Source organism: Narcine bancroftii, chromosome 4, assembly GCF_036971445.1.
Source record: "Narcine bancroftii isolate sNarBan1 chromosome 4, sNarBan1.hap1, whole genome shotgun sequence".
In the NCBI taxonomy this organism is placed as follows: domain Eukaryota; kingdom Metazoa; phylum Chordata; class Chondrichthyes; order Torpediniformes; family Narcinidae; genus Narcine; species Narcine bancroftii.
The window spans coordinates 84,844,897-84,868,601 of NC_091472.1; the positions used below are offsets into that span (position 1 = coordinate 84,844,897).

Sequence of the window (23,705 nt, forward strand, 5' to 3'; positions counted from 1 at the left end):
TTATGGTGTGAAAAATAAAAAATTAAATTAAAAAAAAAATTTGCAGATCTGTCAGGCAAGATTTTCCCTGAAGGAAACCATCCTGTCTTTGGCCTATCTTGTCATGCACCTCATCATTGACCATCTCCTCTAACAACTTCCCAACCACTGAGATTTGGCTATCAGGTCTATAATTTCCTTTCTGCTGCCTTTACAATGTTCTAATCCTCCAAAGCCATGCCAAATCATTATTAATACCAACATTATCTCTGTAGCTACTTCTTTGAGAACTAGAGGTGCATTCCAACAGTTCCGGGAGACCTGTCTACCCTTTCAGCTTCCCAAGCATCTTATCTCTGGTGATTGTGACTGCACTTACCTCTCTTCCCTAACTCCCTTGAAAGGCTGGTGTACTACTAATGTATTCTACAATGAAGACTGGTGCATACTCATTCATTTCCTCTGCCATCTCCTTTTCTCCCATTATAATTTCTCCAGCATCATTTTCCATCAGACCTATATCTAACTTTGCCTCATTTTTAATATACTTTAAAAAGCCTTTAGCATTCTTTTTGATATTATCCACTCACCTCCTTTCATTTACCTTCTTAGTTATCTTCCATGGACTTTTAATAGTTTCCCAGTCCTTTATCTTCCCACTAATATTTGCTTCCATGCATGCCCTTTCTTTCTCTTTTACTTTGGCTTTGACTTCTCTTGTCAGTCACAGTTGTCATTTTTCCATTCAAATATTTATTTTTTGGTTTATACCTGTCCTGCCCGTCCCTTATTTCTGACAGAAACTCCAGCCATTGCTTCTCTGCCATCCTTCCTGCTAGTGTGCCTTTCCAATTAACTTTTGCCAGTTCATCTCTTGTATCACTTCGTCCCTTTATTCCATGGGTATACTTATTTTAATTTCTCCCTCTCAAGCTGCAGGGTGAGTTCTATCATATTATTATCAATGACTCCAAAAGGATTCACTTACCTTCAACTCCCTTTCAATTCTGGTTCTTTACACAATACACAATTCAGAATTGCCATTTCCTGGGGCTCAGCCACAATCCATTCTAAGAAGCTATCCTGCATATTGAAATCTTCCTTTTTGCATGCCATTTCTATCTCTCTCTGCAGTTGGCATGCTACATTCTGGCTACTGTTTGGAGGGCTGTTTATAACTCCCATCAGGGTATTTTTACCCTTGCATTTTCTTAATTCTACCCATAGGAATTCTATATCTTCTGATCCAATGTCTTTCTCTCCAAAGATTTAATTCCATTTTTAACCAGCAGAGCCACCCCATCCCCTTTGCCTACCTTCCTGACCTTCCAATACACTATGTACCTATGGATATTTAATTTTGAGTTGTAATCATCTTTCAGTCACAATGCAGTAATGGCCACAATGTCATAACTCAACGGCATCCATGCGTGTCATGATGGTGAACCCTTATTCTGTCAGCTCCATCTCCAAGCCTTCTTCCATAATCACAATCCTCCACCCACCACTACAGATCGCTTCTCCCGCTTTAAAACTTCTTCTACCTCTTGGACACCTCGTTCCAGTCTTCTGCCTGCTCCGGACCTTTAGATTTCCAACTGTCACCTTGACATCAACCATATCGAATTCACCTCACCCCTCATTCATTCCATTCTCACTCCCTCGGAACATTTGGCCCTCCACTCTCTCTGCACAAATCTGAACCTCTGGCACACTGACCTCTATCTTACTCCTCCAACAGGACCCACCAAAACTAATCAAAAGACTGTATCACACAGCATTTTTGAACTCATCACTTCTGATCACTTCCCTGGCATGCCATCCAATCTCATTGTTTTCGAACCCCGCACCTCTCATTTCTACCTCCTACTCAATTGTCCTGGCAGACCTATCATGTCCTCATGCTCCTGCCCCACCGAATTGGTCTCCGCTTATCTCGACTTTGTTTCATCCCTTCCGGACCAATCCCTCCCCACCAACATCCGGGACACTTCACACGCAACAACTTCAACAACTTCCAGTTCCCCAAATTCGATTGCCTCATGTTTACCATGGATATCCAATCCCCATACACCTCCATCCCACAATCTGAAGGCCTCAAACCCCTTTGTTTCTTTCTGGACCAATCCCCCTCCACCACCACCCTCCTCCAGCTGGCAGAACTTGTCCTCAGCTTCAATAATTTCTCCTTTGCCTTAACCCACTTTTTTCAGGTTAAAGGGTTAGCCACGGGTACCCACATGGGCCTCAACTATGCCTGCCTTTTTGCTGGCTACATGGAGCAATCTATACGACAAGACTACACAAGCAAGGCCCCTCAACTCTTCCTCCACTACATCAATGATTACTTTTGTGCTGCATCATGTATGCACGATGAGCTCGTTGACTTCATCAACTTTGCTGCCAACTTCTACCCCAACCTCAACTTGGACCATCTCTAGTAACACTCTCCCTTTCCTCTCCATCTTGGGCGACAAACTCTCAACCGACATCTTTTACAACCCACCAACTCCCACAGCTACCTTGACTACACCTCTTCCCAACCTATCCCCTGTAAGGAGTCCATTCCTTTCTCTCAGTTCCTCTATTTCTATCACATCTGCTTCCAGGACAAGGTCTTCCCCACTTCTTCCACCATCACTTTCCCCTTCGGTCTCCTTTCTCTCAGACATGATAAATTCTTACATCGTCCCTTATCATATCCAATTAACACTTTTTGTTGGTTTTGATTCCTCCCCCAGCCTGCATTGTCTGAATTCTGAGATTTCCTGATTCTGGCTCATTCTGCTTATTACTTGAAGAAGGGCTAGGGCCTGAAACATCAGCAATATATCTTTATCTTGTAAGGATGCTGAAAAGTCTGGCTGAGTTCCTCCAGCATTTCAGTGTGTTTTTACTACAATCACAGCGTCTGTAGGTTTTCGTGTTTCACAGTCATAACTTGCCAACTTTCAGCTGCGCAACAAAATCATCAGACTTGTCTCTTATACAGCAGGTATTTAAATACAAGACCTTCAGTGTTGAATTCATCACTCTTTTCTAGTTCATTTAAAGTAGCCCTTGTTAAATCTTTAATCTTACATGAGTACTTGTGGCCTATTGATTGTCTATCCTTCCTCACAATCTCGCTACACAGTGTATCTATGTGTATTTTCTGCCCTCTCCGCTGCCCTCTTATTCTGGTTCCCATCCCCCTGCCAAACTTGTTTAAATTTTCCGCAAGAGCTCTAGCAAACCTCCTGCAAAGATATTAGACCCCTCCAATTCAGGTGCAACCCATCTTCTTTGTATAGGTCATACTTTTCCCAGAAGAGATCCCAATAATCCATAAATCTGAACACCTGTTCTGTGCATCAACTCTTCAGTCGTGCCATACATCGTATTCCTGCCCTCTGGTAAGTGGCCCTAGCAGCAATCCATGGATTACTGCCCTTGAAGTCCTGCTTTTCAGCTTCCTTCCAAACTCCCTATATTCCCTCTTCAGGAACTCATCCTTTTTCCTATCTATATCATTGGTACCAGTGTGGTACACAACATCTGGCTGCTTACCCTCCCGCTTGAGGATGCTGTTGTCTTGATCTGAGATGTCTCTGACACTTTGGAGGCACCCAAGAAGTAACATATTATTCAGGAGTCGTGCTCTTGTTCAAAGAACCTCCTGTCTATTCCCCTAACTTTTGAATCTCCAATCACCTTAGTTCCCCTTCCCTTCTGATTGAAAGGCCAGCCTCTGTGCCAATGTGACTTGTCCCTGGTACATCGTCTCCCCCAGCGGTATCAAAAACAAAATACATTGTTGAGGGGAACAGCCATATGGGTGCACTGCAGTAAATGCCTATTTCCTTTCCCTATACTAACAGTCATCCAGTTACCTCTCTCTTGCTTCTTGAGCATGCCTGCCTCCTTATAGCTTCTGTTTATCACCCCCTTTGCTTCCTGAATGATACGGAGTTCATCCAGCTCCAGTTCCCTAACACAGTAGATTAGGAGCTGCAACGAAATGCACCTCCCGCAAGTGTAGTCATCAGGGACTCTTGTGCTGTCCCAGATTTTCTTCATCTGAGATATTAAAATCATTGGGGTCAGATGGCATTCTAGAATATTACAACAGTAGCAGGCAATCTAGATTCAGGGAGGATGTTCCCAAGAGCTAAAAAGCCAAGAATTAGAGATCATTGTGTCAGAATCGTGGTATATCTTTTAAAATTTGGAGCGAGAAATTTCTTCCTCTGGAGGGTAATGAATCTGTGGAAAACAATAAAGGCCAATCATTAAATATATTCAAGAAAGATGGTTCTACTTTGTAAAGCTAAAAGGTTAATGGATGTGGAAAGAAAGCAGGAACAAGTGTACTGACAATAACCACATCAGCAGTGCAAGTATAAAACAGCTTTAATAAACTAATATGTACACTAAGAGGTCTTGTCTCTCTGCAAGACAAACCTGGAAGGCTCGACTGTAGCTCTGGACTGCTTTATATACAAGATCACCGGGATGACCCCCTGGTGTAATTACATATCACTACAACAAGGTTCTGAAGTGACTGAATGGACTACTTCTTCCTCCTATTTTGTTTATTTTGATTCATAATCTTTTGATATTAAACTCAGTAAGGAAGTGAGCTATCTGAACAGATGGCAAAAGATAATAAATGTTTGTTGATTGTTGAATGTTTCTAAATGTCTTTCTTGTGTTGGAATTGAATCTTCCATTTCAGGAGTTGGAAAATGAAGATGACAATTTATCACAGGAACCTGAAGAACGAAGGAGATACCATATGAACAGGGAGTCAAAGCAAGGCAAGCCCGTGATGGCTCAGAATGGACAGTCCACATCCAGGGCAGAAAAGAGTGAGGAAAATGCCAAAATATTTCCAGAGGCTAGTTATGGTTCAAAACACAATTCACAAGCTAGAAATCTGAATAAGAATAAAACATGGCCAAAAGCTTTTAAGAAAGCTAAATTCAATTGCCTGCAATATATCAGCAGTATTGTGTGCATAATTATCCTGTACCCACAAAGCATAAAACGGAGAACATACTTAGTTCTTGCCTATTTCCAAAATTGGATTGCCCACCCACCACAGATTGAAATGTGGACGACATGGCTGCATCAACAAAGGTTGCACCATATTGTTAATCACTCACAAAGGTTTAAGGTTATGATGGTTCAAACTTGTTTTCACTTCTTAAGAAGAGGTGCATTGTGTCTGGAACAAGTACAAGCAGTTATTGCACAGAAAGTATCCAGGACACAGTGAAAATCAACACAACATAGGAGAGAGCAGGAGCTGATATTTTTTGAACTATGTGACCATAGTTGATGAAGTGAATGTAAAAAAGGGTATTGTGTTTGCAGAAGGACTACTAGATGTGATTTTATAAGCTGGTTGCAGCAGGTGGACTTGAAGATCAACATAAGGGTTGATATTCCAACATTTGGATGCAGTGCCATAAGAAATTCAATAAACTCACATCAGCGATCAAGATCGATCATGATGCTACATTGTTTACTATATCTCACTTACCAGAGACCACTACCATCATCAAATAGACATGAAATCCATCATGCCCTCAAATACATTAAATACCTGTTGCATACCTTATAGTTTTAAAAAGAGATATGCACACGATTTCTATTCAGCCATGATGTCCCAGCATCAACTCTCACCACGGTACCAGCTGGCTGTGGGCAGTTGCTCCTAATGACGCAGAGACTTCCTGCAGTCCCAACCTCCCCCACACTGCCAAGGCTGACAACGCTGCTGTATCTCACAGGCTCATACCTCCTACCACTACTCCTTACCCTTCTCTATCCCCCTTCACCTCTCCCTACTTTCCCCCTTTGAAATCACCCTTTCTTTCCACCCCATAATCCTCAGACCCTCTCCTCCCCCAACTAGCCAGTGACCCTGCTACTTTCCACCTCCCCCTCTGCTCTCCTCTACCCTCCACCTCCCCCTTATGACCTCCCCTACCATCCACTACCCCCCTGACATCCCCTACCCTACCACACTGACTCCCACTGACCATTACCATTCCCTCTGACATTCCCCTCTCAGAGACAGAACGCTCTGTCCTCAGTGGAGGCCTTTTCTTTGTCCACTTTCACTCACACCTTAATGTGTGCACTACAATGCCAAACTCCTATTGTCTCCATGTTCACTTCTACAACCAGGATTCTCTGCCCCCCTCAAGACCCCTTCTCCAGATTTAAGCCTTCTTCCTCCTCTTGGACATCTTACCCTGCCCAGTTGCCCACTCTAGATCTTTTTATTTCCATTTTCCGCCGAGATGACAACAATCTCAACTTCAGCACTCCCCTCTCTTATTCCAATCTCACCTCTGAACGCTCTTCCCTCCACTCTCTCTACAACAATCCCAACCTCACTATCAAACCTGCAGAGAAGCATGGTGCTGTTGTGGCCTGGCACTCTGACCTCTATCTTGCCGAGGCCAGACAACAGCTCTCAGACACTTCCTCTTAATTATGCCTTCAAAAGGACACCACCCAAGAACATCAAGCCACCATCTCTAGTACTATCTCTAACCTGGTCATCTCCTTCTCACACCCTCCAGCCTCTTTGTTTCCCATCCTCGTGCTGCCCGGTTCTACTTCCTACCCAAGATACATAAACCCAGTTATCCATGTAGACCCATTTCCGCATGCTCCCACTGAGCTAGTATCTTGCTTCCACTCCATTTTTTCTCCCCAGTCCAATCCCTTCCTACCCACATCCACGATACCTCACATACCCTCCATCACTGAACTTGACCGCCTCATTTTCACGATGCATGTCCAATCTCTTTGCACCTCAGTGCCCCTTACAAAAGGTTTTAAAGCACTTTGTTTCTTCCTTGACAAGAGAACTAACCAGTCTCCCTCTTCCACCACCTTCCTCTGCCTGGCAGAACTTGTCTTCTCCCTAAATAACCTCCTTTGACTCATCCCACTTTTTCCAAATCAAAGGCATAGCCATGGGTACCCACTTGGGGCCCAGCTTTGCTTGCCTGTTTGCAGACTTTGTGAAATCCATACTGTAAGCCTATACGGGCAAGGCCCTTCAACTCTACCTCCACTACATTGACTACATCATTGCTGCCTCATGGATCCATGATGACTTTGTCAACTTTATTTGCTTTGCTGCTAACTTTCACCCCAACTTCAAATTCACCTGGTGTTAGGTCTGCTTTGTTCATGAATGAGTGAGTCAAACACCAGACTGAGTCGAAATCAAGGTTCTTTGTTCTTTATTGCCGGATTGTAACACTTGCAACTAACAGTGTTAGTTGGAGAAGGCGCATTCTGCCGTTATCAGCAAGTGGTGTTTTTTATATACCTTAGGATACGTACTTAGTAAATTATCATACCATGACATTGTCCAATGAATAAACTGTTGCTGTCCCTCTCTGCTAGCCTCCTGCACATCAATTTGTCATCCCCACTCTTATCTTGAGAGTACAAGGTCACAACTGCATCTTGTTACGGCCCAGCACTGGGTGACTCCCTCTACATTCCCAGCTCATGATGTTTTTACCTAACGCTGGTCCATCTCTCCTTTCTTAATCTCTGTTTCCATCTTGGGAGGCAAACTTTCTACATACATATTTTACAAATCTACTAAATCTGCCAACTACCACGACTACATTTCTTCACACCCAGTCCCCTGCAAGGATTCTATTTCTTTCAATTCATCCATTTCCATTGTATCTGTTCCCAAGATGAGGTCTTCCAGTCAAGATCATCTGAATGACCTCCTTCCAAAAACATGGCTTCTCCTCCAGCACCATCAACTCACTCCTCTATTTCCTACTCATCTGTCCTGGCCCCCTTTCCCCTGGATGCAACAAACACAAGATTCCCCTTGTCCTCAGCTACTACCACACCAGTCTTTGTATCCAACACATTATCCTCCATAATTTCCGTCACCTACTGCATGATCCCACCACTGGAAACATACCTCTACTCCCCTCTCTACCTTTTGTAGAGACCTCTCCCTCGTCCACTCATCCCTTCCCATTAATTGTCCCCTTGGCAACTTCCCCTGCAGCCTCAGGAAGTACCACACTTGCACTGAAACTTCTTCCCTCACCTGTTTGGGGGGCCCCAAACAGTCCTTTCAAGTGTATCTGTGGGAGTTATCTACTGCATTCAGTGCTCCCCTTGTGACTTTCTGTACATCGGAGAGCCTGGTCGCAGACTGGGAGATCGCTTCGCTGAGAACCTTCACTCTGCTCGCATCAGTGACAGGGATCTCCAAGAAGTCAACTATTTCAATTCTGCGCCACACTCCTCCACTGATATATGGCCCCATGTACTGTCAAACACAGACCACCCATAAACTGGAGGAGCAACACCTAATTTTCCACCTGGGCACTCTCCAATTGGATGGCATTGATATTGAATCGACCAGTTTCTGCTAGCCTACTCCCCATTCTCCCTCTCTTCCTCATCCCTCCCTTCTTTCCTCCAGCTTTCTACCTCTCCATTCACAGAACCATTCCCCTCCCCTTGTTTGCTGGTGTGTCCTTCCTTTTTTTTATCCACTTATTACCTCCTGCCTCCAGCACTGTGCTCCTCCGCCTGCCCCTCCCCCATAATTTTGTTGGACATTCAGTGAAGAGATTATCTTTTGTTTTTTTTCTTTTACTATAAGGGCTACTGTGCAAAACCAATGGTGACACTTTGTCTGCATTATGGCACCTTTTGCCCTTAACTTGATAACAGGTTCAAGCCCAAAACCTTGGTTATGTATCTTTATCTTTGCGACACTGTTTGACCTGCTGAGTTTTTCCAGCATTGTGTTTTTACATCAATCACGATGTCTGCAGACTTTCATGTTTTACTCCTGTTTTACTCATGTCCAAATGAGATTGGTTACAAGGTGCCTTATAATCAAATAAAGCAGGAGCAATCCATAGCTTATTTTTTGTGGTACTAATCCACAAATGCTAGCCGTGTGAACACACTACATCAGTGACAGAAGGTAACATGAAATAGTTGATGGGGCAATAAGAGCAAAAAGATGCCTTCAAAGACAATGAGGGCTGAAAGGGGCTATCAAGATTCTTTAATTGTCATATATAAAACAGAACATTTAACATTACACAAAATTTCCTTTAGTCTGCCATAATGCAGACAAAGTGTCACCATTGGTTTTGCACAGAAGCCCTTATAGTAAAAGAAAAAAAACAAAAGATAATCTCTTCACTGAATGTCCAACAGTCCCACAGCATCTGCAGCTGCACAGATCCTTGTCTATCCGTTGGCAACCCGAGCTTCAGATCCAAACCTCCGATATGATCAGGAAGCTTTCAGTGCCTGAGGCCCTTTGGGAGCCCTTTTTGCTCTTGGCACCCTCTTGAATCCTGGTTCCGATAGCCGGTTCCCATAAGCCAGTCTGGGTCCTTCAGAAACTGAGCCTCTCGCTGGTCCACTGCCGTGGTCACCATCCTATTGGGTCATTTCATATGATTCTCTTTCTCAACAGGGGAGGGGGAGGGTTTTCTCCTCATTTCTGGTGCCCTGCATTTGTCTGCTGCTCCCCTGGATTCTGCAACCCTTTGAGGCTCTTGGGTACAGACCCCATGGTTGCAGGATTTTAAATAAAAACATTGTCAGCTCCGTTATGGCCTGTACGGAGCCATCGGCATTAGAAATGGCCATTTGGATCCTTGGAGTATCACTGTGTCTCCAGTCTCGGGTCCACACCAGCGGAAACGCTACTGTAGTAGCAGCTCATGCAATGCCGCTTTTTTTTTTCATGGTTATTCCCTACTGCCACTGTTGTGTGTATTTGTCTGGTTGGGCACACCCATTAGCCAGCTGTACCTGGGCCCCTCTTACAGGCTTCTGTATAACGGTGAATTTTCCACAGCCCCCTCCTCAGTGCAAAACAGTCGAGCAGTATGGATGTGCCTTTGTTCTTTAGTGAATAAAAGTCTATTGGTTTCTCAACCTCAATCTTTGGGTAATTGATGGTGCATCAATTTTATTCACTAAAGTTTTTGCAATGAAGCAGATCCTGACACCAGAAAAGTTGGAAATCTGAAGCATCTACCAACTTTGAACTCTGGCTGCGCAGTTTTGAAGCATTTCTGCAAGCATCTTCAGCAAACAAGATTCCGAAATTGCAAGTATTGTATTACTGAGTCAGAAATCTGGTGTACTCCATGATCAGGGACGCCACGTCATACAAGGAGACCATGGACATCTTAAAGGCCAATACCTGAGGAAGATCAACATTGTCTACTCCAGGCATCTTCTAGTGACCTGCAAACAGTGACCCGGTGAGTTGATCGCCAAGTACCTTCGGGCCCTGCGAGCCTTCGGTAGGGCCTGTGAATGTAAGGCCGTGACTGCTGCTGAGTACACTGAGTTCAGATCAGGGATACCAGATCAGCTCAATCTGAGGAGAACAGTTGAACTGGCAAGTACGCTGGAGTTGGCCCTCCAGAATAATCAGGCCTACCCGACACATAACGCAGCCGCCTCATGGTTACTCCAGGTGCCACCATCTTAAGACGTGTCGCCATCCCTTTGCTCTGCTAACAAGTTGATCATGGCAGCAGTGCTCTGCGAACACCTCCCACTGCTTTTGCCCAGTACCATCAGTGACCCAACCACAGCTGCGGTACTCTGAGAGCACCAGAAGTGCTACTTCTGTGGCCTGGCAGCACCAGAGTAAATGTTGCCGAGCAAAGGATTTGACTTGCTCCAGCTGTGAGAATAAGAGACACTACGCCAAAGTGTCCAAGTCTAAACCCCTTCATAACAGCTCTGCGTGCGGATCATGGGGGCTGCCATCTTGGACATCACCATTCTCCATAACAGCGACAAACATCAATCTGACTCTGGCCTCCATCACACTCAAACAGGACAGCCCACATAAGCTCACCAGGTCAACGATAGACATTAAGGTAAATGGCTACATGAAAAGTTGCCTATTCAACAGTGGGAGGACAGAAAGGGAATGCAGTAATGCTGGTGATCCAGAAGGTCTCCTTGGCTACCAGATCACATATGGTGGATGTCCGGGGCTACTCTGTAGTGAATCTAACTGTACAGGGTACAGACTATAAAGACTTTAAACTTTAGGTAATGTCGCAGCTCTGCGCTATTGAAACTTCATTTACAATGTCACCTTAAAAGAATGAAGATGGAGTTTGATGGGCCTCATCCGCCCCTCACTGTATCTAACTGGCAATTTTCAAACTGACTGCTGCGCTCCACCCACCCCTCAGCTTCCCTCTCCCCCCCCCCCCACATCATACATGGCCAACAACCCAGTTGCCCACCACGCATGACCTGCGGGGTCTCCACATTTAAAATCACCCCTCCACCATTGTTTGCCAACCTCACCCCCGACTATAAACCTGTCACCACTAAAAGTAGATGGTACAGTGGTGGGGACAGGGCCTTCATTCGGGCAGAGGTACAGGATTTGCTTAAGGAGGGGGATCATCGAAGCCAGCACCAGCCCTTGAAGAGACAGGTAGTGGAAGTGCGAAATGGGGAAAAGAACAGGATGGTCATTGACTACAGTAAGACCATCAAACACAATGCCTACCACCTCCCCCGCATAGCTGACATGATGAACCAAATTGCACAGTGTCGGGTCTTTTCTACCATCAACCTGAAGTCAGCATATCACCAGCTCCTTCTCTGCCCAGAGGACCGTCAATACACTGGGTTCGAGGCAGCTGGCTGCCTCTACCATTTCCTGCAGGTCCCCGTCAGCATTATGAATAGCATCTCAGTCTTCCAATGGGAGATGGACCGCACGGTGGGCCAGTACGAGCTGCGGCCATGACCTGCAAGACCATGACCTCAACCTCCAGAAATTCCTCCAAACTGCCAAGCTCCTCAATCTCACATACAATAAGGCCAAATGCATTTTTCACACAGCCCCCCTTGCCATTCTTGGCTGTGTTGTTAAGAATAGAGTCTTTGGCCCAGACCCTGACTGCATGTGGCCATTCCTGGAACTTCCACTCCCCCACAGCCGTAAGGCTCTGGGAAGGTGTCTTGGATTCTTATTATGCACAATGGGTCCATAAATTATGCAGACAAGCCCTACCCCTTGTCAAATCCACATCCCTCTTACAGCAGAGGCTCGTGGAGCCTTTAACTGCATCAAGGCAGATATTGCAAGGCCACAATGCACGCCATTCCAGGTGGAAAGTGATGCATCAGATTTCGCCCTGACTACCACCCTAAACAGGCAGGAAGACCAGTTTCTTTCTTTTCCCGTACCTTACAGGGTCCTGAAATTCAACACTCCTCAGACGAGACTGACCAATGTGCAGTTGCATTCATGTTTAATAACCAGCAGCGGGGCCAAATTAAAATCTGCAAGATACTAAGGTTGAGAATTGAACTGTCCAACTACAATGATTTTGTACTGGCTGGGGAAACTTAAGCCTCTGGGCACCCTGTCCCTTGGGACCTGTGCCAGTGTGCAGATTGACTGCTTACAAACCTCGGAGTTACCAGATTCTTCCACTTCATCAAAGCACATACTCCATTGAAGAGATCAGATCCATGATCATGAACTACCAGGTCTGCACTAAACGCAAACCACTCTTCTACCAGCCAGACAGGCCGCAGTTGATAAAAGCCACCTGCCCCTTTGAGCGCCTCAGTGTTGACTTTAAAGGACCCCTGCCCTCCACAGACAGCAATGTGTATTTCCTCAAAGTCATTGATGAATACTCATATTACCCGTTTGCCATCCCCTGCTCTGTCATGACAGCTCCCATAGTCATCAAGGCCCTGTGCAGTCTCTCTTCATTCTTTTCGGCTTCTCTTTTATGAGTGACGAACTGCACCAGTACCTGTTGGCCAGGAGCATTGCCATGAACAGAACCACTAGCTACAACCCGCAGGGGAAAGGGCAAGTGGAAAGGGAGAACGCCACAGTCTGGAAGCCCATCCTTCTGGCCTTGTGATCTAGGGGCCTTCCAATCTCCCGCTGGCAAGAGGTCCTCCCGGAGGCACTCCACTCCATCAGGTCTCTTCTATGTACTGCCACACATGTGAGGAGCCATAAGTCTGACCCCCTGGTTGAAAGGGTGCATCTCCCCCATGCCAACCCCCCTATATGCCTACATACGTATCCTGACAGACATGAAGACATTGTCTTTGTTAGGGATCTAGCTCCTCCATCCACACCCCCTTCACCCCTGACCACATGTGATGCACCTCTGTCTCTTCTCCAACAGAGAATGCACCAGACTCGTTGTTGCTTATCCACCAACACAGTACCGATAAGCACATGTTGTCACATCTCTGAGATACTCCTTTACCAGGCAATCCAGAACTTATAGTTGAGAATGCAGCTTTCATTGAAGTGAAGATATGAAACATATTTACCTGGAAATTCATCCCTGGCTGGTAGAGCTCAACATGCCTTATAGGAGAGGCAGACCGTCCAGGACTTCGTCACTGCATCGCAGTCACAACCGGTACTACGACAGTCCCAACAAACAACCAGACCACTTGAGAGACTTAATTTGTGACTTTGTAAGCACCACTTCACCCCACTGGACTCTTTTTTTAAAAAATGATGGGGTGAATGTGATAAACTACTGTTGTATGTATTTGACTGGTCGGGCACACCCATTGGCCGCCTGTATCTGTGGCCCCTCTCCCAGGCTCCTGTATAAAGGTGACTGTTCCACAGCCCCCTCCTCACTGCAGGACAGTCGAGCAGTATGGATGTGCCTTTGTTTTTTAGTGAATAAAACCTTATTGGTTTCTCAACCTCAGTCTTTGAATAATTGATGGTGCATCATTTACTCTCTTGCTCTTCATGCTGAAGTTGTGTTGCACAAATCGTGGAACTGAGTCAGCTATTTACATCTGTGCTGGAGTTATTGTAGCATCATGAATAGACCTTATAACCCAAAGCCTTGTTGTGATGAGTTTCAAGCAGCTGGCTAAGTCAGCTACTGCAGAATGAATGCATTGGATGCTGAGGAAGCAGAGTTTACATTTAATACTTGCAAAATTATATGCTTGCAGTTCATTACCAATACTTGCCAAGTCAGATGCTCACTCAGCTTGCTGGCCTCTACCAGGTGAAAATCAAGTATAATTAAATTAAAATTTTGAACAGAGAGCTTCAGTGATGTTGGTAAATCATTAAATGTTACATCTCTGAGATTCTCCTTTACCATGCAATCCAGAATTTATATACATTTGTTTGTATAGAACAGAGATAAATTTCTGAGCAATTATTTGCTGACTTATTAGACTTGTTCATTGAACATCCTGGGCTTGTAGGGCCTCCTTTTGAGAATCCATCTTTCCATACACTTGCTTTTTAGATCAATATTTTTGTAACACCAACCTGACTGGATACTTTTAAGTACTTCACAGATCACAGCAAATAATAGCATGTGACGTTCTTATTTCAATCATAGAATATAGAACAGCACAGTACAGGCCCTTCAGTCCATGATGTACTGACCTACAATACCCTGCATAATGTTTGGGACAAAGACTCTTTTTTCCTTTATTTGCCCCTGTGCTCCACAGTTTTAAATTAGTAATCAAACAACTCACATGTAATTAAAGTGCACATTCCACAATTTATTCAAGGTTATTTGTAGACATGTTGATTTGACCATGTAGAAATCACAGCACTTTTTATACATAGTCCCCCCATTGCAGGGCACCATAATGTTTGGGACATTTGTCTTCACAGGTGTTTGTGACTCTTCGTATTGCTTCATTGGTGCAGGTATGAGAGCTAGGCTGGCTTCATAGCTTTTGATCACCTTTGGAGTCTGTAGTTGCCATTTTTCAACACGAGGACCAGAATTGTGCCAATGAAGGTCAAATAAGCCATTATGAGGCTGAAAAACAAGAATAAAACAGTAAGAGTCATCGCCCAAACATTAGGATGACCAAAATCAACAGTTTGGAACATCATTAAGAAGAAAGAGTGCACTGCTGTGCTCAGGAATCACAAAGGGACTGGTATTCCAAGGAAGACCTCCACTGCTGATTACAGAAACATTCTCATCATAATGAAGAAAAATCCCCAAACCTATGTCCAACAGATCAGAAACATTCTTCAGGAGGCAGGTGTGGATGTGTCAATGACTACTGTCCGCAGAAGACTTCATGAACAGAAATACAGAGGCTATGCTGCAAGATGCAAACCACTGGTTAGCCACAGAAAGCATAACCAGTTTACAGTTTGCTAAGAAGTATATAAAAAATAACCTTGAATAAATTGTGGAATGTGCACTAAAAAAAGATCTTGTGGATAGATGAGACCAAGATTAACCTGTATCAGAGTGCCGGCAAGAGTGGAGGCATAAAGGAACTACCCAAGATCCAAAGCCGTGGTTTGCATCTTGCAGTCTAGCCTCTGTATTTTTGTTCATGAATTATTCTGTGGATAGTAATTATTGACTTATTCAGTTCCAATTGGAGCATACCACTGCCCTCTACTCCCACACTGGGCTACTCCACTTCAGCTTCCATTCTTCATATTTGCTCCTAGCTCTATCTGTATCATAGACTCCAAAACATTGCCAAGGTTCTCACTCTGCTTCTATGTAAATGCCCCTTAACAAAACACAACTCCTAGCATTCACCAGTGACCAAGTTCTTGCTTCACTTCTATTTAAACACCCCAAAATGATCATTGTAAGAATTGTTCATTGTGCTCTGAATATTAAAAGAGTATTTGGAGCACTTTAATATTGACTATCTGTAATACTTTGAGTACAACAGATCAGCAAAAAATGGTGAAAAGCAAAGAAGCACGGGAGATTGAAGAATTATATCAGATTGGGACAAAAATCCTGAAGCGTTCCAGAGATAAAAAATTAAGGAAGGAGTAAGTATAAACAAAAGTCACAGGTGATTACAATTTATCTTAAGTTAGGTTGTGCATGAATCGCAAAAAGTTTGGTTTGAAGATACAGCAGGCTATAAAGAAGGCCAATGGATTGTTGGCCTTCATTGCTAGAGGGATTGAATTTAAGAGTAGGGAGGTTATGCTGCATCTGTACAAAGTGCTGGCGAGACCACATCTGGAGTACTGTATGCAGTTCTGGTCTCTTTACTTGAGGAAGGATGTACTGCCTTCGGAGGGGGTGCAGAGGTTCACCAGGTTGATTCCAGGGATGAAGAGGATAGCCAATGAGGAGAGATTGTGTCATCTGGGACTGTACTTGCTAGAATTTAGAAGAATAAAAGGAATATTTTAGAAGCATATAAAATTATGAAAGGCATGGCTAAGATTGAGGTTGGTAAGTTGTTCCCATCTGGAGACCAGATCAAGGGGATGTTGCCTCAAGATTCAGGGTAGTAAATATTGGACTGAGATGAGGAAGAACTCCTTTTCCCAGAGGATGGTGAATCTGTGAAATTCACTGCCCAATGAAGCAGTGGAGGCGACCCCAGTAGATATATTTAAGACAAGTCAGGGAATTAAGGGATATGGGGGGGAAAAGGCAGGTAGGTGGAGATGAGCCTATCATCAGATCAGCCATGATTACATTGAATGGCAGAACAGGCTCGACAGGCTGGATGGCCGACTTCTCCTATTTCTTATGTTTTTAAGTTAAATATATAACTTTGTAAATTTTAAAATTTGCACCATTTTAGGATTGATTCTGGTGTTCGGGAAATTTAAAAATCAGCAGTAATTAATTCCATTGATACTTCATAAATCTATTCTTCTGAGGATTTCCAGGCAAGGTGACAATTAAACACATATTCCAATTGTTACTGAACTAACTTTTTAGATTTCCCACAAATGCAAGGATGAAATCAAATTAAAGGTTTTCCATAATGCCAAACTTGCAAATCATTGGAGTGAATTATCTGCTTTTCAATGAAAACTAGGCCTAATAATACTAAAATAATTCCATTGCCTACATTCAGAATGGAAATATCTCTTAACTCTTGAAAAATGGATGGAACAGATAAGCATCCTTCCCCCCACTGAAACAGAGAAGAGAATTTTAAATCAACATATTAAGCATCCAAATCAAATGTTAAAAGCAAGGCTTTTTGTTTCTATAGAGACCTCGACATTAATCTCTATTTTAGATTTAAATAAGCCTGAAATTAAATACTGAGGCTATTCATTACGCCAACCATACCTGTGACTTCATCAAAAGATTAAGCTCTCCCAGTATGCAAATTCAGTTTTTAATGCCATTTTTCTTGTTTTATTTAAGTAAGATTATATTAAATTTTTAGAAGTACAGCACAGTTACAGGCCCTTTCAGCCCACGAATACACCAATTCACTTAACAAGCTGATCCGCACTATCAATGACTCGAAAGACTGAGTGAGGAACGATAGGCTTTAATACACATGAGCTTTCGGCTGGCCCAACTCAAATGAAATCGAAGGGGGCAGGGAAGTCAACCTTTATGGCCAGGTCACAGGGGGAGGGGTTCCATGGGGTCGAGTCATCAGTGGGTGGGCCAGCCACTTATGTAAGAGCAGCAGTACATACATATCACTACATTCACCCCCTCTTTAAAAAACAAGACCCAACCCTAGAGGTTCAGCCAGTCAGGTGGCTTCCTCTGCCTCTGATCTGCGCAGCTCCACCAGGAGTGTACTGGTCGGCTCCATTACTTGCCGGATATCTTGAGGCAGGGGGGGTCTGGTTGTGGTGGTCGGCTTGGCAGGGAGAGGGACCCGGGCATGTGATGTGGGTGCCCGGGGGGCGTCGATAGCCTGTACCAAGTCCCTGTGGGGGCCGATGTGTATGTATATGGTAGTTGGGGCTGGGGGTAGTCTCTGCCACATGCCAGGTCCCAGACAGGGATTGTCCTCATGACCATCAGGGTACTGGACGTATTGTGAATTTGTGTGCAGGAATTGCTCCTCTTCCACCAACGGGTCGGTCTTATGGCCCCTCGCATGCTTCCTCAGCAGGACGAGTCCCAGAGATGAGAGCCAGGGCAGCAGAGTGGTTTTGGTCACCAACCTCCTGGGGAAGGAAAACATGCATTCACGAGTTTGTATTTGTAGTAATTCATAGGAGAGATCGGATTGCATGAAGTGCCTCTGGCAGGACTTCTTGCCATCTTCCAAATGGTGGCGTTTTCTTGCTCCACCTGGCTGTTTCCCCTGGGGTTATAGCTCGTGGTCCTAGTAGTGGCTATGGCTCTAGCCAACAGCTGACCGGTAAGATGGTGGCTTCCACGTTGTCGCGTCGGAGGAAGAAAGAGGAAGTGACATCGACTGGGCAGCGGATGGTAGAGATATCATCACCCAGGAAGGCGGAGGAGACACTGGGTAAAATGGCAACTCCCGGGTCAAGCACATGGTCGAGCCGTTTGGGGCTGGATATGACATCAGCGACACACTGCTTGCTCGGGAAGGTTTGGACGATTTACAGACACGCTGGTAATGCCCTTTCTTACCATACCCTAAGCAGGTCGCCTCCTTAGCTGGACAGAGTCACCTGGGTGCTTCAGCTGGCCACAGTAGTGGCACCTCGGGTGTCCGATCATGGTGACGACAGCAGTGGGGTCATGACTCACTATAGCAGAGGCCGTCTGTGACTCTGGCTCCCAGCATGGCAGTGCCCATGGTCCACACGTAGAGGCCCCATTCTTACTGGTGATCTCATCGGCATTGCTTTGGGCCAAGTCAAGGGTCCTGGCAAGCTGGAAGGCTCTCGTCAGTGGCAGTTTGTCCTCCTCGTTGGCGAATGTAGTCAGACTTCACTGCAGCCATGCAGGCATCTTGGACCAGCACCTCCATGCACTGGGCTATGGGCATGGGGGCTATAGCAGTGCCCCAGCAGTCTCTCCCCAGGTTGTATGGCGCTCGGAGGAACTCGACCATGGATTCACCAGGTTGCTGTCTCCTCGAGGCTAGCCTATACCGTGAGTACACCTCATTTACCCGGGGTCGGAGGAGGTTCAGCCATGGCCTCTGGGCAGGTCGTGCTGCTCCGATCCCCAGGTAAGCTCGGTGGCCAACTCTGGCTTGCACGACCTTGAGTTTCTTTTCATCCGAGTCTACCAGGCCCGCTGCGACTTTGAGGAAGTTTGTGAAGCAGGCGATCCACTGCTCATACCATTCAGCAGCTCCGGGCATCTGTGGATCAATTTCGAGGTGGTCAGATCTCAGCAGCTTGTCCATCCCATGTTGAAAATTAATGTGTATTAAATTTATACGCACTCTCAATGACTCTAAAGACTGAGTGAGAAACGATAGGCTTCAATACACATTAGATTTCTGCTGGCCCAACTCCATGTGCTCAAATGAATGGAAGGGGGTAGGGAGGTCGACCTTTATGCCCAGGTCACAGGAGGAGGGGTTACATGGGGTTGAGTCATCAGTGGGTTGATCAGCCACTTATGCAGCACTATATACATATCACTGCACACCCCCATATGTTTTGAATGGTGGGAGGAAATGAGTTTCTGGAAGGAACCCACAGGGAGAATGTATAAACTTCTTGCACACCAGGTTCGAACAGCGGATTGTTGGTGCTGTAATTGCATCGCGCTAACTGTGCCAATCATAATTAACACATTTTCTTTAAGCTTTTACAACTTATTCAATTAATAAAGCTGAACATGAAATCACCAAAAACTTAAATCATTATTGACTATTAACTAGCCTATTTTAATTCTCAGAGCTCATTTTCATGGTAATCACAAATTAACATTTAATTTTTTGATTTATTGTAATTAAAACAGAACAATTTATATGATAATTTTATAATAAATTTTTCTCAGGTATTTTACAAAGTGTGGTACAAGTACACAATCCTTTATCCGGACATCTAAATCCAGAAAGCTCCAAAAACCAGCATTTTTTTCCTAGTGCTGGTATAGCGGAGAGAGGGGTGGAGAGAGAGACAGACAGCAGTGTGACTAGGTTGTGCTGGGGGGGTGGGTGGGGGAGAGACAGCAGCGCAACTCGGGTGGGTGGGGGGAGAGAGATGGCAACGCGTCCTGGGGGGGCGGGGGCGAGGAGAGAGACGGCAACATGACTCGGGTGGGTGGGCGGGGGGGGGAAGAGAGAGACAGCAGCGCATCTCGGGTGGGTAGGGGAGAGGAGAGAAAGGGCAGCGCGACTCGGGCGGGCGGGAGGGAGAGAGACGGCAGTGCAACACGGGCAGGCGGGGGGAGGAGAGAGACAGTGACTGGAAAGGGGTGGATATGGCAGCACAATTCGCATGGGCTTAAATCTGGGGCAGGTGGCTTTTGTTCTGAAATCCAGAAAAATCCGAAATTCGGAACACACTGTCCCCCAAGGGTTCCAGATAAAGGATTGTGTACCTGTAATCCTACTGAAATGGATACTAAGCAGAAGAGGTTGAAGAATTTTCTGCTTTTATATTTATAAATTTAAAGATTTCCCTTGAAAACTGAAAGATTTAAAGATTTCCCTTGAAAACTGATTGTACAATGTTCATGCCAAACAGTGATTAGTGGTGGTGTAGCTCCTTAGTTTTGCCCTTCTCAACCTCCACTGCATTGAAGGTGCTGAGAGGTCCACTTTTTCTATTTTGCTATTTAAGTGTACTCATTATAAAATCTTAAAATTACATATAATAATGACTAATAGTAAGTTAGGATAGTGACAACTCTCAACTCTGATACAATTACTCCTTTTTATTAACCTTGTTTCAACAGGAAACTATATTTGATCCCTGGTTTAACAAGAGGAATATCTCATAAGATTTGTTAGATTTCCATGATCAAAGATAATACCAAAAACAATTAATTTAAAGGTGAAATTTCTCTTCAGGCAGTCCTCTGACTTCTATAGTAGATGTGGTCATTTGTATCAAGAGTCTGACTTCTATTGTCGAGGTGGTAACTTGTACAAAGTCATGCTTATTTTAATACATGCTGCCCTCAGTAATATTCACATGGTAAGAAATTAGTTGCAGTTGCATCTGCAGATATTTGGCAGGACATATTTTCTGTTCTCACAGCATTATTTTTTATTTCAAAATAGAGGTTATAAACTCTTGATGAAAGCAGCTGATAACGGAAGCACAAAAGCCAAGGAGCGAATTGCCTATGCTTTATTGTTCGGGGACCAATTCCGCCAGAATGTTACAGCAGCGAAAGATCTCTTTGAAGCCTTGGCAGAAAATGGCTCCCATAAAGCCCAAACAGTGAGCTGCTTGAAAATAAACATAGAAGTTATGTGACCAAACTTAGTTGGTCATTTGCTTTCACCTGGTATAAAATTGTAAAACCTTTTGAAGGGCATTCCAGTGTCGACAAAATATTAGTTAAGCTTTATTGAATATTACTTATAAAAATGAATTTGATTCAGAGTTGATATTGCAATAATAAAAAGAAACCACGTTGTGCCTAATTAAAAAAAATAATTTTTTTTTCCAGACTTAAACGTTTGGATTTAATTTACTTTTACCCACATAGTTTTTAAATATTTAACATAATCTTTTTTCAGAATTTAAGGTATAATTTTATTTACTCTTACCCACATTGTTTTTTTAAATATTTAACCGAGTGGATCAAAGTCTTTGCACGATATATGTCCTCACTTTTATCTGTCAATATAGTTTAACCAAGCATAAAGTCAGTTAATATTTTGTACATTCAACCAGTAGTATGCTGGAACTAATGTTAAGGTAGTAAGCAAGAGAGGAAGAATGTTAAAATGCCTTTTAGCTTTGTTATTTTCCCATTTTCCAATGGAGAAAATAACAACATTGTTCAGAATAGCTGAGAATAGTTTGGAAAGTTGAAAACTAAAGCCTATATTCTGCAATAGCGCATCATGGTGCATTAGTAGTTCAATTGATTAAGACCATAAGACATAGGAACATAAATAGGCTATTCAGCCCATTGAGTCTGCATTCATTCATAAGCTGATCAATTTTCCCACTCAAATACATTGCTTGGCCTTCTCTCCATAATCTTTGATGCCCTGGCTAATCAACAACCTATTTATCTCTGCCTGAAATATACCCAACGAACTTCCCTCCAGAACTGCCTGTGGTAACAAATTCCACAGATTCACCACCCTCTGGCTAAAGAAATTCTTCCGCAGGTCACCCTACAATCTTGAAGTTATGCTCTATTATTTTCAACTCTCCCACCATGGGAAACAATCTTTCTACATCTACTCTGTCCATGCTTTTGGACCTGAAGACCAATCTGCGATCAACGTTGAAGTTTCCCGGCTTCTGGACGTCATAACCACAGATGTCGTTCCAGCAAGCCAAGGCGCAGTTCGCCATTTGACGGATCTCCACCAACGACATGCGCTACTACCACATGATCAGTGGCCGCGATCAGGACACCGCAGCCTGTGTCATCAACTTCCTCCAGCTGCCCCTGGAACAAGGGAGGTATGTGGCATCAAAGAGCTATTAACCCGTACTTTCAGGCTCTCGAAGCACAAAAGACCTGCCTGACTACTGCATATTGACAGATTGGGGGACAGGGTCCCTTGCACTCTCATGAGCAACATGCTCAATCTCAACACCTCCTGCCCACTGATCCAGCAGATCTTCCTGAAGAGGCTGCCCTAGGACATCTGGCCCACAGGTGAGCAGTACTGTTTCTATCTCCAACAGTGGAGTTCCGAGGTCTGTCAATGCTGCTCCCCCTGAGTATTCCAGGGAAGCATCCAGGCCAACCGTCGTTAATGTCTGTGATGACCAGCCAACTACATAGCCTGCTACACAATCAGACTCCCTGTTGGACCGACGTTTCTTGGTGGACACTGTGGCACAATACATTGTCATTCCCCCGACCAGCCTGGAGACCCACTGTGGAAAAGTGGGCCGGGAGCTCCAAGTGGCAAATGGCTCCAAAATCTGAACATTCGGCACCCGCACCTTTCCCTACATTTCAGAGACACACAATTCACTTGGAAGTTTATGGTGGCGGCCATGTAACAACCATTACTGGGTGTAGATTTCCTGTGGGCCAACTCACTCCTGGTGGATATCAAGGGGTGCTGGCCGGTGCACGCACTGAACTCACCAGCCTCCACCTGCATTCAGTGAGTACTGCTGACAACAAATTAACTCGGGTCCTAGCAGAATTCTCCTCCATCACTACGCCTTACTTCCATTTGGCAGAACTCAAACATGGGGTGAGGCACCAAATCATTACTGAGGGCCCTCGCCCCACCCACCCACCCCCAACGCTAGGGCACGACATCTCCCCCCGAGAAACTCAACCTAGCCAGGGACAAGTTCAAAAAGATGGAGGAACTCAGCATTGTCCAGCGCTCCAATAGTCCTTGGGCCTCCCCTCTCCACATGTTCCCCAAAGCAGTGGGTGGTTGGAGGCCGTGCATTCCGGAACGATATCCCATGCCCCATATCCAAGACTTCACCACTAACCTGCAAGGGCACGGATATTCTCAAAGGTCGACCTCATCAGGTGCTATCACCAGATACCAGTACACCCTGAAGACATCCCAAAAACCGCCATCTTAACCCTCTTTGGATTGTTTGAATTTCTCCACATGCCCTTCGGGTTAAAAAAATGCTGCTCAGACTTTCCAGAGGCTGATGGATGCAGTGGGCCGGGATCTGCATTTTGCCTTCGTCTATCTCAATGACATTCCAATCGCCAGCTACACCCGCACCAAGCATGTTGCCCACTTAAAACAATTCTCCAGGCTAAGTGACTTCGGCCTAACCATCAACCCAACCAAGTGCCAATTTGGCTGAGAGACTATTGACTTCCTCGGCCATCGTATTGACCAACATTGAGCTAGAC

General features: G+C 44.7%; 1 protein-coding gene across 12 annotated transcripts in view; it reads left to right on the forward strand.

Moving 5' to 3' along the window:
- Positions 1–23,705, forward strand: part of LOC138760764 (protein sel-1 homolog 1-like) — a 107,923-nt gene that overhangs the window by 29,838 nt on the left and 54,380 nt on the right. For 11 of the 12 annotated variants that reach the window (XM_069931819.1, XM_069931811.1, XM_069931809.1 and 8 more), the window contains 4 exons: positions 4,697–4,829; positions 14,690–14,725; positions 15,730–15,835; positions 20,950–21,112. In XM_069931819.1, the coding sequence (XP_069787920.1) occupies positions 4,757–4,829; positions 14,690–14,725; positions 15,730–15,835; positions 20,950–21,112 (378 nt within the window). In that variant the 5' untranslated portion in view covers positions 4,697–4,756. The remainder of the gene's footprint in view (positions 1–4,696; positions 4,830–14,689; positions 14,726–15,729; positions 15,836–20,949; positions 21,113–23,705) is intronic. The other variant, XM_069931810.1, reaches the window with a different exon arrangement.